The sequence below is a fragment of the Gymnoscopelus braueri genome (genome assembly GCF_963280865.1).
Source record: "Gymnoscopelus braueri genome assembly, chromosome: 14".
Lineage (NCBI taxonomy): Eukaryota > Metazoa > Chordata > Actinopteri > Myctophiformes > Myctophidae > Gymnoscopelus > Gymnoscopelus braueri.
The window spans coordinates 447,139-463,572 of NC_137619.1; the positions used below are offsets into that span (position 1 = coordinate 447,139).

The 16,434-nt window shown below is 44.2% G+C and overlaps 1 protein-coding gene across 1 annotated transcript in view; it reads left to right on the forward strand.

Moving 5' to 3' along the window:
• The window catches only part of LOC308100014 (uncharacterized protein), a gene marked incomplete at its 5' end in the record, with an annotated part of 136,849 nt that overhangs the window by 12,668 nt on the left and 107,747 nt on the right, over window positions 1-16,434 (forward strand). The window contains 2 exons of the mRNA XM_080448914.1: window positions 6,285-6,449; window positions 6,977-7,075. Coding sequence (XP_080305040.1) covers window positions 6,285-6,449; window positions 6,977-7,075 — 264 coding nt within the window. The remainder of the gene's footprint in view (window positions 1-6,284; window positions 6,450-6,976; window positions 7,076-16,434) is intronic.

Consider the following 16,434-nt stretch of genomic DNA (forward strand, 5'->3'; position numbering starts at 1 on the left):
TATAGACCCCTTAACAGACGACGTCACGCTGGTTGCAAGCGTCATACTGCGCAAGCGTCAAACCCATTCTGCCAGGTCTCGCTAGGGCGCGCAGCACTAGCCAACACACAAAAGGAGGTTGGGGTGTGCTGAAACTAGCGCTCCCCGAAACAACAGGCTGAGAATTGATTGCATGAAACAATCACCTGTGCATCCAGTCTCAATGTTGGTAAACAAATAATTGGTCTATTGAACAGCTGTACAAGAGAGCCATGAAGATCATTGACAAAAAGCCACATTTGGACCATCTCTCTTTTTTTTTAAGGTTTTGAAACAAGCATGTGTCCTGTATAAAAAAACAACATGGTCCTCTATGTCCACCTCCTCTGGAGCTATTTATAAAACAAGAGTTGTCAGGATGATGACAGGATCATTTTTATGATATTGGGTCATTAAAAATGAGGAATTCAAATGTTTAAGGTATTATAATAAGTGTAGATCATGGGTAAATGATTATGTTTGTCCAAGTGAGGCCGCCGTAGCCCGGTGGGCGTATGAGGAACCGGCATGCATCTCATTCATTCAGTACGTTACCTGTTGACTACATGATACACCTATTGTCTCGGTCTGTGAATAAACCAGCAAGTATTACCTACGTCTGATCCTTGACTCACGCAGTACACGGAGTAGTTTTACATGGTGTCAGAGTACGGAACGAACCCGTCGCCAGTAAGGAACTGTGTTTTTTCTACGTTTTGCCGTGTTGTTTTTTTTTCTTCTTTCTCCGGAGCTGTGCCTAGCCGGAGGCGCGCTGTTTACAAAATGGCGGAGGGGTTTCGCAGACCCGATCCTTTACTTTTCAACGAAAATGTTGCCGAGAACTGGCTGATTTTTGAAAGGGAGTATGATATTTTCATCGCTGCCGCGCACCACGACAAGCCGGCCAGGACAAGGGCTTACATCCTTCTAAATATCGCTGGACCAGAAGCCATTGAACGGGAGCGTTCGTTTGTTTACGTCGCCGAGGTGCGTGCGCCAGGAGACGATGGCGCAGTAATCACCCCTGGGGAGTCCAGGGAGGACCCGGAATGCCTAAAGACAAAGTTTAGAGAAATCTGCAACCCCCAAAACAACAGAACGTTGGAGAGACACAAGTTTCACACCAGAGATCAGAGGCCAGGTGAGAGCATTGAGTCATTCACCAGCGATCTAAGGATCAAAGCCAAAACATGCCACTTTGGAGAGCTAACTAACGAGCTAATCTGTGACCGTATTGTGTGTGGCATTACAAGTGACCCTCTAAGAAAATCCCTATTGAGAGACTGTGACTTGACACTTGCTAAAGCCATTTCAATCTGCCGCATTCACGAAATGACGGAGGAAAGCAGCAAAACGCTAGCCACACAGGCCACCAGTGTCTATGCAGTGAAGCCTGTTTTATACAGAGCACAACAGAGACGCATACCAGCCACACAAACAACCACAACCTGCAACAATTGTGGCGGGAATCATGCGGCTGAGCGGGAGAAATGCCCAGCCTTTGGACAGCAGTGTCGATTGCAAAAAGACAAATCACTTCAGGAGCTGCTGCAGATCTAGACCAGTGGGACAAAGTAACACAAACAGAAGGATGTTTAGACAGTCTGTACATGAAGTGGATGTAGACCACACCACAGCACGTGAAGATGACACATTTCATGTGGATGGTGTTGATGTTGACAACTATGTGGACTATGTCAGCTCCCACACAGATGAGAATGATGAAGGATTTGTCACAATTCACATACATGGCGAGCCCACTGAGATGAAGGTTGACACAGGAGCAAAATGCAATGTCATGTCACTAGAGACTTTCAAAGAGGTTGCCAACAGCGAGCACCTTGTCAAGCAAAAGAAGGCCGCTAACCTGGTTGCCTATGGGGGCACAAGAATTGAAACCAGTGGTATAGCCACGCTGCCATACTATTTAAAGGGCCAATGTCATTTTTTGCCTTTTTTCATCGTGGACAAGGGGGTGCAGCCGCTGCTAGGATTTCGTGCATGCAAGGACATGGGCATCGTCCACATGAGCCCTGACGTCCATCATGTCACCACAGAGGATGATTTCAGTGCACATATTCTGTCCCAATACAAAGATCTGTTCAGTGACGACCTTGGGGAACTCCCATTCACATACTCGATGACAGTAGATCCCGGCGTACAACCTGTGGTTCGACCAGCTCACCGCATCCTTGTTGCAATGCAAGAAAGGGTAAAGGCTGAACTCGAACGCATGCAACGCATAGGTGTCATAACACCGGTCTCTCAGCCTACAGACTGGGTCTCGTCCATGGTCGCTGCACACAAAAAAGGCAAGGAAGAAATCAGACTGTGCATCAACCAAAAGGACCTCAACACAGCACTGAAAAGGCCCCATCACCCCATGCGCAGTGTCGAGGAGGTGGCAGCTCAGATGGCAGGGCAACAGTTTTCTCTGTGCTGGATGCAAAGAACTCTTTTTGGCAAATACCTCTCGACAAGAAATCCTCAATGATGACCACATTCAGCACCCCATTCGGGCGCTACAGATTTCTTCGGATGCCCTTTGGCATTAACTCTGCCAGTGAGGTGTTTCAACGCTCTATGGAACAGATGTTCTCAGGTTATCCATGCTCAGTCATCGTCGATGACATCATCATCGGAGGCCGTAGCACAGCTGAACATGATGCCAACCTGACGAGAGTGCTCGACCGTGTGAGAGAAATCAATCTCAGGCTAAATCCAGCCAAATGCAAATTTCGCCTCGACCAGGTTTGCTATGTGGGCCACATCTTCACTAGCGACGGCCTAAAAGCAGACCCCTCTAAAACGGCAGCAATCACCGACATGCCAGTCCCCACAGACGTCACTTCTGTGCAACGTTTCCTCGGAATGGTAAATTACTAGGGCTGTACCCAAACCCTGTTTTTAGGATTCGAACTTCGGCGAGGAATTTCGAACGGACGTTCGAACCATCGTATTTAATTATTTAATTAATGAAACGATGGTTCGAACGTCCAACCATCGTTTTTAATCAATTAATTAACAAAACGATGGTTCGAAAGTCGAACCATCGTTTTATTTATTAATTAATGAATACAATTGGTGCGTTCCATATATACTTAAAACAAAAAGCGGAGGTTCGAACTCATTAATTAAGATTCGAATGCCGACATAACGAACGAAGGTCCGAACCTTCGAACGTTTGGGTACAGCCCTATAAATTACCTCAGTAAATATATTCCAAATTTAAGTGACATCGCAGCACCACTGCGAAAGCTGACCCACAAGGACACTGCGTGGTGCTGGTTCCAGCAGCATCAGGCTGCATTCGACCACCTCAAGTCATGCCTGTCCAGCCCAGCGGTGCTGGCATACTACGACGTCAAGGAGCCTGTCACACTCACCTGCGATGCGTCCTGCTATGGCCTGGGAGCGGCATGCTTGCAAAACGGCAGGCCAGTGGCGTTTGCATCCCGTACCCTCACAGACACCGAAACACGGTACGCTCAAATAGAGAAGGAGCTTCTTGCTGTCGTGTTCGCCTGCACGAAGTTCAAGGACTACGTGTATGGGAAGCCCACGGTCGTGGAGACCGACCACCAGCCCCTGGTAACTATACTGAAGAAACCCATTCACACCGCCCCCGCCCGTCTTCAGCGAATGTTGCTTCAGTTGCAAAGCTATGACATTGGCCTAGTGTACAAGAAGGGCAAACTCATGTACTTGGCGGACACCCTGTCCAGAGCTCCACACCCACACTCTCCCCAGGTCCCTAAAGACCACGACACTTTCGACGTCATGTCGGTCAGTTACATCTCCACAACCCGCCTGGAGGAACTCAGGCAACACACAGCGAAAGACGAGGTGCTGCAGGCCCTCGGTGCAGTTATCCTCCGAGGTTGGCCGGACAGGCAGAGCCAGCTTCAGCCTGCCACCAGCGTTTTCTTCCCCTACAGAGATGAACTGACTGAAGAGGACGGAATTATTATGAAGGGCCACAAGGCGGTCATCCCCCAGTCTCTCCAATCAGCATTGTGCACAATGGCCACCCAGGTGTTGACGCAACCAAGCGCAGGGCTAGAGGCGTGGTGTTTTGGCCATCAATGTCAAAAGACATCACGGAACAGCTGGTCTCATGTGCGGTGTGCAACAGCACCAGGCCTCACCAGCAGAAAGAGCCCCTTCTGCTCCACCAAGTCCCTGACCTCCCATGGTCCACAGTGGCCACAGATATTTTCGACTGGCATGGTAAACACTACCAAGTCCTTGTGGATTCATACTCTGGCTGGTTCGAAATTGACCTCCTCCCTGACATAACATCATCAATGGTGATCTCCAAACTGAAGAGGCACTTCTCAGTTCACGGCGCACCACACACCCTGTTCTCTGACAATGCCCGACAATATAGCAGTCAACATTTCAGGGATCTTGCCAAACAATGGGATTTTGTTCATGCCACCAGCAGCCCTGAATTCCCCCAGTCAAACGGGCTTGCTGAAAGAGCAGTCCGCAGTGCCAAACAGCTACTGGAGAAGTCCTACAGAGATGGGACCGACGCTTTTCTCAATCTCCTGAACCTCAGAAACATCCCCCGTGATCCGACGCTCGGCTCCCCTGCTGACCGTCTGATGTCACGACAGACTCGTGCAGCCATCCCTGTGTGCAACAAACTACTGGAACCGGCGCCGAGGGACACCCGCAGCATCAGCACCCGTCTCCTCGACAAAAGACTTGTGTTAAAGCACCACTACGACAAGTCCAGTGGCCCACTGCACCCATTAGCAGAGGGACAAGTGGTCCGCATGCAGACCGCTAAGGGATACAACCGGCTTGGGACCGTGAGAGAGATCGCCAGAGAGCCACGCTCCTACGTCATCCAATCCAACGGAGGGACGTACAGGAGGAACCGCCGCCACATCCTTCCTGTCGCGGAGCCACCACCACCACAGCTCCACGCAGACGACCCAGACACCCACTTTGCCGGCCCCCCCATAACAGTCAGTCTCCCACCTACACCACCACAAACACCAGAGCCATTCGACATCCCCTCTACACCCGCCCCGCCCGATACCGATGGCACACCCACCCACTGGGGACTGTGATGCATACACAACACGCTCTGGCCGCATCTGCAAACCAAACCCCAAATACATGCAGTGAGACTCACACACACACACACACACACACACACACACACACACACACACACACACGCCACATTCCCGCGTGCGAATGGACTGGCTTACGTAGCCCTACGGACAGAACTATTAAAAAAAAAAAAAAAAAGGAATACAACAAATGTTTATTGATCTTTTGAATGTTCATGCTAAAATGCTAAGAAAGCTTCTAAGAAAGTCTGTGCATGCTATGTTGTGGTTGAACATTATTCATTGTTTCATTGAGAAGAGCAAGCTAAAGGAAAGGGATGTAGATCATGGGTAAATGATTATGTTTGTCCAAGTGAGGCCGCCGTAGCCCGGTGGGCGTATGAGGAACCGGCATGCATCTCATTCATTCAGTACGTTACCTGTTGACTACATGAAACACCTATTGTCTCGGTCTGTGAATAAACCAGCAAGTATTACCTACGTCTGATCCTTGACTCACGCAGTACACGGAGTAGTTTTACAATAAGAAACATGGATCTGCAATCGTGTGATTGTGTAGCTACAATCATATTGATACATAGAATTAGTGATTCTTTCTGGGTGATACATTTAATACATTATTTTAGCTTTACTCATGTCGAGGAGAACCATACAGCAGTCTGTGTAGTTATGTATCTTATGAACCACAAATCAAAAGTTAATTTCTCATGATGATCAAAACATAAAAAAGATTATGTATTGTGACGGCCTGAAATGGTCCCCGAGCCGTCTGTCACCCCGCTGTCTGTTAAATGCCCCGGTGATTGCACCTGGTGTGCAGAGTGAGTGTGAGAACTGTGTAAACCAAGGAACCTAGATAATGTCCGGACACACATATGCGTCAGAAATACTGTGCTTTATTGTCATAAGTCCTTTGTGTGGTTTCACTAGAGGTTAAAAACCCAGATGAGGAAGAGCTCACTATGAAATAAAATAAAAAGAGAAATATTTTTTTCTCTGGTAGACAGAGTGTACCTGACACTGATACAAATAAATAACCAATTCAGTGGAAACGTTACATAAAACCCTAACCAGATTGTTCTTTCTTTCTTTCTTTCTTTCTTTCTTTCTTTCTTTCTTTCTTTTTTTCTTTCTTTCTTTCTTTTTTTCTTTCTTTCTTTCTTTCTTTCTTTCCAGTGTCTTTGAGAGTCAGTCCTGACAGATCACAGTTCTTTAGAGGTGAGTCCATCTCACTGAGCTGTGAGGAAGAGCAGAATCCTGTACCGGGGTGGAATGTGACAAGACAGAGCAGTAAGACTGGGAAGAATGCAACCTGTGGCCGTGGATGGGGAACCATCGCAGGTATGGAGGGAGGACTGAAAAAAGTTCTGAGAATGTCCATCCGAACCTCTGAATGACATCATATTGTAGTCTATAGAACCTCTGAATGACATCATATTGTAGTTTATAGAACCTCTGAATGACATCATATTGTAGTTTACTAGAAGCTGACGCTGCGGAACGACATGGTCGACCCGTAATGTTGTGAGTTTGTGCTGGCCACAATTAATTATGCTCCAAGGAGGCAAATGTGTGGTGAGCAATGAAAAGTAGCCTACGCCACCCGTACATTAATTGCGCACGTTGTGGCTTGTGTTGTTAGTGACATGTGATATGTTGTTGTTGTGTTTACTGCGAAACAATGACATGGGGAAATTATGGCTTTTCGTCTTTGCAATGTATTATAGGATAGACATTGGAACCACTCAAACATTACCATGGTGTGTTATGCATTGATCTTTATACAGAACGATTCATTGTAATTTTATTTGGTGTGATTTGAAACAATAGATAACTTTTAACTCTTTCTTTTCATTGTGATTGTGTAGGAGATTCCTGTACTGTCAGCCTGTATGATGGTGGAGTTTACTGGTGTCAGTCTCAGTCTGAGTCAGAAGTCAGCCGGTCCATCAACATTAAGATCTCTGGTACAGTCAATATAATTACATCAATATAGTGAAGTGTATAGACAGACATAATTCATATTATTGTTAACACATACTGTATATAGGTTTAAGTCCAGTCAATGTGTTACATTTTGTCTACTGTAGCAGTATTGTGTTGTTGTGTCAACCTTGATTGAAGTCAAGTGGATAAGAAGAATGTTTTAAGTTTAAAACCTAAATTATCTCAGATTATCATCCAAGTTATCCTCCCTCACCCTCAGACACATCTGATATGACAGGCAAAAATGTGTTTATTATTTAGTTATTCACAAAGACAATGAGAGTATAACATTTAATCACCATTTTAATTTAATTAAACATATTCCTATATATAAGTCCTATAACGTCACCATTGATCCATGGGTATTACTGACCCATGAAAAGGAAGAAAGATGTGTACATTAGAACGCTGAATCAGGCAGGTGCTGAGAGAAACATGATACTAAAGAAAAATAACAGATGCTCACGCACTGCTTGTAATGTAGGATAGTTAATATAGCTGGTTGGGAAGTGGTGACCACCGTGATGCATTGGTAAGAATGCAGAGAGGCTTCTTCTCATCTTCAAGGGTGTTTATTCCAAACTGGGTTACAGAAGGTATTGGAACGCAGTCCCATGTTGCAAATAATAAACAATAAAGTATCTTCGGTGATATAGTCCAAACACAATCAAAACTAGGGATAATCTATCAAGCAGAGAAAATAGCTCTTCACACATTGCCTGCTGAAAGTAGCCTGACACTCAGCCTGAATTTTCATTTAGTTTCACTCCATTATTCAGTCTGAAAGCCCTCTCAATGCAGCCAATTTCTGAGATGGGGGCGGTCAACGTTTTTTTTTTTCAAAGACTCTTTGGCGATTGGTTCATACTGGATTATCCCGATCCCGATTCGTTGTACAGATTTACAACCGAGACACACGCCTTCGACAGCGTCACCAGACCCTGAATGCGAGGCAAACGATTCAGGGGGTGGAGCCAGGCTATGCTGAAAGCATACTGAGCTGAACAAACAAAAGCCCCGCTAATCAACCCACCTGGGCTAAACTAAATTGAACACACCTGGCCCTGTACTGCAATTAGCTGCCAGTCCCTCTCTAGGCTGAACACAATTATCAATAAGGTCACTGTGACCCACATAACTACATAGACAGGAGTCCTTCATCACACTGCTGAAGAAAAAATAAACTACACAATAATGTATTGTGCTCAACAACTCAACAAGTTGGTACTAAAGATGTTCATAACTCACTGCTGTTGGTTCTAGATGGAGATGTGATCCTGGAGAGTCCTGTACTTCCTGTGCCAGAGGGAGGTAACGCCACATTCCACTGCCTGTCCAAAGACAAGACAACTGATAAACCATCCTCTGACCTCCCAGCTGATTTCTATAAAGACGGATCCCTCATCAGCACAGAGTCTACAGGACAGATGACCATCCACCATGTTAACATGTGTCATGAAGGATCCTACAAGTGTGACATCTCTGAACTTGGAGAGTCATCAGAGAGCAGGATGAGTGTGAGAGGTGAGAGGCATCTTTCTTATAGTTGTATATGAAACTAACAGCTAATTCACACGTTGGTGTTAATTTAACAGCAAATATTCTACAGTTGCAGCCCCCCCAGCTGCAGGCCCCCCAGCTGCAGGCCCCCCAGCTGCAGCCCCCCCAGCTGCAGCCCACTCCATGTCTCTGACCCATGTGATCAGTCATGTACTGTCGGCCATTCCTTCCATGGTGGCCATCATCCTCTACATCTCTATTCGGAGAGACAGAGCTAGAGCTAGAGGTGAGTTATATAAACATCTTAACCTGTGTCCATCACACTGATACTCATAATCCACTTTCAAATATGAACACTGGAAAATTAATATCCGAGATTCAGCTCGGGACAATGTCCGGTGTTGGCTGTTCACACATGTAGCAACAGGAGAATGCCCGTTTCAGATGCGTTCACACCAGGCCTGGAATTTTGTCATTTTAGGGGAAAGGCCACTTGGCCTTTGGTGTTTTTATAGGGAACAAAGGCCAAATGCCAGGGCAGGAAGAACATAAAATAAAACAAGATTTTAGTCCATTGAAATAATTGATATAATTTCAGGGTTAAAGATGAAATTTTATATGTAGACTACCTGCAGTGAAATAAAGAAATGATGGTATTTAAAATCTGATCCATGCTCAGCCCTGCACCAAAACAAGTTACTGGATTGGTTTAAGAATGTGGGGAGTTAAGAATTAAGAATCTCAACAAAAGACACTGGTGTCTACATGACAAGAAGAGACACTGACACTGGTGTCTACATGACAAGAAGATACACTGACACTGGTGTCTACATGACAAGAAGATACACTGACACTGGTGTCTACATGACAAGAAGAGACACTGACACTGGTGTCTACATGACAAGAAGATACACTGACACTGGTGTCTACATGACAAGAAGAGACACTGACACGGGAGTCTACATGACAAGAAGATACACTGACACTGGTGTCTACATGACAAGAAGATACACTGACACTGGTGTCTACATGACAAGAAGATACACTGACACTGGTGTCTACATGACAAGAAGAGACACTGACACTGGTGTCTACATGACAAGAAGATACACTGACACTGGTGTCTACATGACAAGAAGAGACACTGAGACTGGTGTCTACATGACAAGAAGAGACACTGAGACTGGTGTCTACATGACAAGAAGATACACTGAGACTGGTGTCTACATGACAAGAAGAGACACTGACACTGGTGTCTACATGACAAGAAGATACACTGACACTGGTGTCTACATGACAAGAAGATACACTGACACTGGTGTCTACATGACAAGAAGATACACTGACACTGGTGTCTACATGACAAGAAGATACACTGACACTGGTGTCTACATGACAAGAAGAGACACTGACACTGGTGTCTACATGACAAGAAGATACACTGACACTGGTGTCTACATGACAAGAAGAGACACTGACACGGGAGTCTACATGACAAGAAGATACACTGACACTGGTGTCTACATGACAAGAAGATACACTGACACTGGTGTCTACATGACAAGAAGATACACTGACACTGGTGTCTACATGACAAGAAGAGACACTGACACTGGTGTCTACATGACAAGAAGATACACTGACACTGGTGTCTACATGACAAGAAGAGACACTGAGACTGGTGTCTACATGACAAGAAGAGACACTGAGACTGGTGTCTACATGACAAGAAGATACACTGACACTGGTGTCTACATGACAAGAAGAGACACTGACACTGGTGTCTACATGACAAGAAGAGACACTGACACTGGTGTCTACATGACAAGAAGATACACTGACACTGGTGTCTACATGACAAGAAGAGACACTGACACTGGTGTCTACATGACAAGAAGATACACTGACACTGGTGTCTACATGACAAGAAGAGACACTGACACTGGTGTCTACATGACAAGAAGAGACACTGACACGGGAGTCTACATGACAAGAAGATACACTGAGACTGGTGTCTACATGACAAGAAGAGACACTGACACGGGAGTCTACATGACAAGAAGATACACTGACACTGGTGTCTACATGACAAGAAGATACACTAGTGTCAAGAAAGAGACACTGGTGTCTACATGACAAGAAAGAGACACTAGTGTCAAGAAAGAGACACTGGTGTCTACATGACAAGAAAGAGACACTAGTGTCAAGAAAGAGACACTGGTGTCTACATGACAAGAAAGAGACACTAGTGTCAAGAAAGAGACACTGGTGTCTACATGACAATAAAGAGACACTAGTGTCAAGAAAGAGACACTGGTGTCTACATGACAAGAAAGAGACACTGGTGTCTACATGAAAAGAAGAGACACTGACACTGGTGTCTACATGACAAGAAAGAGACACTGGTGTCTACATGAAAAGAAGAGACACTGACACTGGTGTCTACATGACAAGAAAGAGACACTGGTGTCTACATGACAAGAAAGAGACACTGGTGTCTACATGACAAGAAAGAGACACTGGTGTCTACATGACAAGAAAGAGACACTGGTGTCTACATGACAAGAAAGAGACACTGGTGTCTACATGACAAGAAAGAGACACTGGTGTCTACATGAAAAGAAGAGACACTGACACTGGTGTCTACATGACAAGAAAGAGACACTGGTGTCTACATGACAAGAAAGAGACACTGGTGTCTACATGACAAGAAAGAGACACTGGTGTCTACATGACAAGAAAGAGACACTGGTGTCTACATGACAAGAAAGAGACACTGGTGTCTACATGACAAGAAGAGACACTGGTGTCAAGAAAGAGACACTGGTGTCTACATGACAAGAAGAGACACTGACACTGGTGTCTACATGACAAGAAGAGACACTGACACTGGTGTCTACATGACAAGAAGATACACTGACACTGGTGTCTACATGACAAGAAGAGACACTGGTGTCAAGAAAGAGACACTGGTGTCTACATGACAAGAAAGAGACACTGGTGTCTACATGACAAGAAAGAGACACTGGTGTCTACATGACAAGAAGAGACACTGGTGTCAAGAAAGAGACACTGGTGTCTACATGACAAGAAGAGACACTGGTGTCAAGAAAGAGACACTGGTGTCTACATGACAAGAAAGAGACACTGGTGTCTACATGACAAGAAAGAGACACTGGTGTCTACATGACAAGAAAGAGACACTGGTATCTCCATGACAAGAAAGAGACACTGGTGTCTACATGACAAGAAAGAGACACTGGTGTCTACATGACAAGAAAGAGACACTGGTGTCTACATGACAAGAAAGAGACACTGGTGTCTACATGACAAGAAAGAGACACTAGTGTCAAGAAAGAGACACTGGTGTCTCCATGACAAGAAAGAGACACTGGTGTCTCCATGACAAGAAAGAGACACTGGTGTCTACATGACAAGAAAGAGACACTGGTGTCTACATGACAAGAAAGAGACACTGGTGTCTACATGACAAGAAAGAGACACTGGTGTCTCCATGACAAGAAAGAGACACTGGTGTCTACATGACAAGAAAGAGACACTGGTGTCTACATGACAAGAAAGAGACACTGGTGTCTCCATGACAAGAAAGAGACACTGGTGTCTACATGACAAGAAAGAGACACTGGTGTCTACATGACAAGAAAGAGACACTGGTGTCTACATGTCAAGAAAGAGACACTGGTGTCTACATGACAAGAAGAGACATTGACACTGGTGTCTACATGACAAGAAGAGACATTGACACTGGTGTCTACATGACAAGAAAGAGACACTGGTGTCTACATGACAAGAAAGAGACACTGGTGTCTACATGACAAGAAAGAGACACTGGTGTCTACATGACAAGAAAGAGACACTAGTATCAAGAAAGAGACACTGGTGTCTACATGACAAGAAGAGACACTGACACTGGTGTCTACATGACAAGAAAGAGACACTGGTGTCTACATGACAAGAAAGAGACACTGGTGACAAGAAAGAGACACTGGTGTCTACATGACAAGAAAGAGACACTGGTGTCTACATGACAAGAAGAGACACTGACACTGGTGTCTACATGACAAGAAAGAGACACTGGTGTCAAGAAAGAGACACTGGTGTCTACATGACAAGAAGAGACACTGACACTGGTGTCTACATGACAAGAAAGAGACACTGGTATCTACATGACAAGAAAGAGACACTGGTGTCTACATGACAAGAAAGAGACACTGGTGTCTCCATGACAAGAAAGAGACACTGGTGTCTCCATGACAAGAAAGAGACACTGGTGTCTCCATGACAAGAAAGAGACACTGGTGTCTCCATGACAAGAAAGAGACACTGGTGTCTCCATGACAAGAAAGAGACACTGGTGTCTACATGACAAGAAAGAGACACTGGAGTCTACATGACAAGAAAGAGACACTGGTGTCTACATGACAAGAAAGAGACACTGGTGTCTACATGACAAGAAAGAGACACTAGTGTCAAGAAAGAGACACTGGTGTCTCCATGACAAGAAAGAGACACTGGTGTCTACATGACAAGAAAGAGACACTGGTGTCTACATGACAAGAAAGAGACACTGGTGTCTACATGACAAGAAAGATACACTGGTGTCTACATGACAAGAAAGAGACACTGGTGTCTACATGACAAGAAAGAGACACTGGTGTCTACATGAAAAGAAAGAGACACTGGTGTGTACATGACCTTCATCATGCTTGATGAAGGTCAGATTGATCGAAACGTTGTATCTTTATTCTTTACCAATGAATGTGTTGTAAGTGAAGACAGGTTGAAGACTCCCCCTTTCTTCTACTATTCAAGTTCATTACTCCTATGCACCTGTCCCTCTCTGTAGGTGTGCAAAAGGACATTCTTCTTCAAAGTCCATCATTGATTAGAATGACGAAGTCAGACGGAATTAACGGTGAAAAACCTCTCTCTCTCTCTCTCTCTCGCTCTCTCTCTCTCTCTCTCTCTCTCGCTCTCTCTCAGCTGCAGCAGCCACTGCGAGGAACAGAAGAGACAACAATGATGTCATCATGGAGGTAGCTGTGTAGCCAATCAGAAGTCTACTGCCTGACACACACGTCTGACAGGTAGAAGTGACACACACACACACACACACACACACACACACACACACACACACACACACACACACACACACACACACACACACACACACACACACACACACACACACACACACACACAGTCAAACCTCCTAACTCCAACTTGTGGAGATAGTTGTTTTGTCCATCATTGATTAGAATGACCAATCTCCACAGTTGAAAAACCTCCTAACTAAAGATTCCAGGGCTCTCTCATCAGCCAGGTTATTAAAGCATGAATATGAATTCTTGCCTTCCGGCCAAAGGTTAAAGACCCTTGCAGCTAAAAACAATAGTTACAAATTCTCATTTGTACCTACTTCCATTAGTGCCATCAATAATAGCAGCAGGAGGAGGTAGCTATGAGTAGCTATTATTATTTGGATCTTGTGATTATGTCTATGTCTATGTGTGTCTTGTGTATGTATGTTTACTATGTGTTGGAGTTTCTTACTTTCTTACTATCTGCTCTAACTTGAATTGCCCAATTTGGGACATAATAAACTTGAACTTGAACTTGAGGTTTACATAAAGGAGAACAGTTGTATTCACTATACATATATACAGTATATATATATTTTTTTAATTCTATTTCATATTGTTTTCCATTTATCAAAATAAATATTAAAAATAAATGAAAAACTTAATTGAAAAAACACGGTCTCCTCACGTATTAGAAGGACAATATCAGTCACCAGAATCAAGGACGGTGTTTCTGAATAATCTAACATGGTTAAAATGGAGTTTGAAGTTACCATGGGTTTGTATAGGAAGGGTGTCTGATAAAGTGAAAAAATCAAGCAACTGAGTAGACGATAAAATTACCAATTTTTTTTTTTAAAGTGAAAAGTCCCTTTAATGTGTGAAAACACACTGTTTCACACTGTGTCTGATCACAGATTGATCAAGTTGAATGTGTGATCAGACTCATTGGAGAAACAAAGTATTTCACTCACTTTAGTCCAGACGTGAAGCAGAACTATAGGATCCATGGAGATGCAACATTAATACAGCTTTTTATGAGGCTCTGGTATGACTGTTTATCAGTGAGAGGGAGGACAGGCAGGGAGGCAGACAGGCAGACAGGCAGACAGGCAGGCAGGCAGGCAGGCAGGCAGACAGACAGACAGACAGACAGACAGACAGACAGGCAGGCAGGCAGGCAGGCAGGCAGGCAGGCAGGCAGGCAGGCAGGCAGGCAGACAGACAGACAGACAGACAGACAGACAGACAGACAGACAGACAGACAGACGTACAGACGTACAGACGTACAGACAGACGTACAGACAGACGTACAGACAGGCAGTTAGTGCAGAAAGGTAGACAGACAGACAGATCTGATCGTGTCTGTGTAAATTACGCAAGATTTTATGTTTTACAGTTTCAACGTTAGACTACAGTCTGAACTGTAATATTGTTACAGTTTGTTTGTATGAGACAGGCAGAACTTACAGTTAGACAGATAGATGACAGTAACAATGTGTTGATAATAATATCATTTCAAATACAAACATAATCGTATAGACACACAATTAATGTCAAAATAAACTAAATGTAGTTTTTGAAACACAGTGGTTCTTCTAACTGTGTTATAGAGTAAACATGTTGTCTCTTCATAACTGGCTCTGTAGCCCAGGACATACACCCCCCCCCCCCACCCATAAGTGCAACGGCTCTTTTTCTATAGGAAACTAACATTGACCACAGACACAGATGTTCATGTGTTTCTGAGAACAAGGTCTCACTGCCAGTAAGTTGTCTGTCTCTACGTAGGTGTTGCATTGTGGGTTAAATGTGTTAAAAAACAATGTTTCTTTTCTCTGCTGCACAACTCACCATGTTAACTGTTTAATGTCTGGAAGTACAGACATAATGAAAGAATGATCTTATGTCCTCGCAGCAGAATTCCACACACTTCTGGGTGATTTGGGATTTTGCTTTAGCTGGCACTGGTTTGGAAAGAAAATCAACATGTCGTCCTAAATGAGACGTAGCTGATGATTTACTGTTGTATACAGACATGTGTACATGTTCTGCACAGTGCAAAACCAACTGGATCATTTTTCTTTTTATCTCATTCAGATTGTCCTGCAGTATTTGTGACTGCTTGGAACTCCTTTATCTTCTGGCTGTCCATTGTTCAATGAATGCATGTGTGGTTTTTGGTGTGTGTGACAAAATAAAAAAATTAAGAAATACAGCACTGAGCACACTGGCCAATACAAACTAATAGAAATACAGCACTGAGCACACTGGTCAATACAAACTAATAGAAATACAGCACTGAGCACACTGGCCAATACAAACTAATAGAAATACAGCACTGAGCACACTGACCAATACAAACTAATAGAAATACAGCACTGAGCACACTGGTCAATACAAACTAATAGAAATACAGCACTGAGCGCACTGGCCAATACAAACTAATAGAAATACAGCACTGAGCACACTGACCAATACAAACTAATAGAAATACAGCACTGAGCACACTGGTCAATACAAACTAATAGAAATACAGCACTGAGCACACTGGTCAATACAAACTAATAGAAATACAGCACTGAGCGCACTGGACAATACAAACTAATAGAAATACAGCACTGAGCGCACTGGACAATACAAACTAATAGAAATACAGCACTGAGCACACTGGACAATACAAACTAATAGAAATACAGCACTGAGCACACTGGTCAATACAAACTAATATAAAT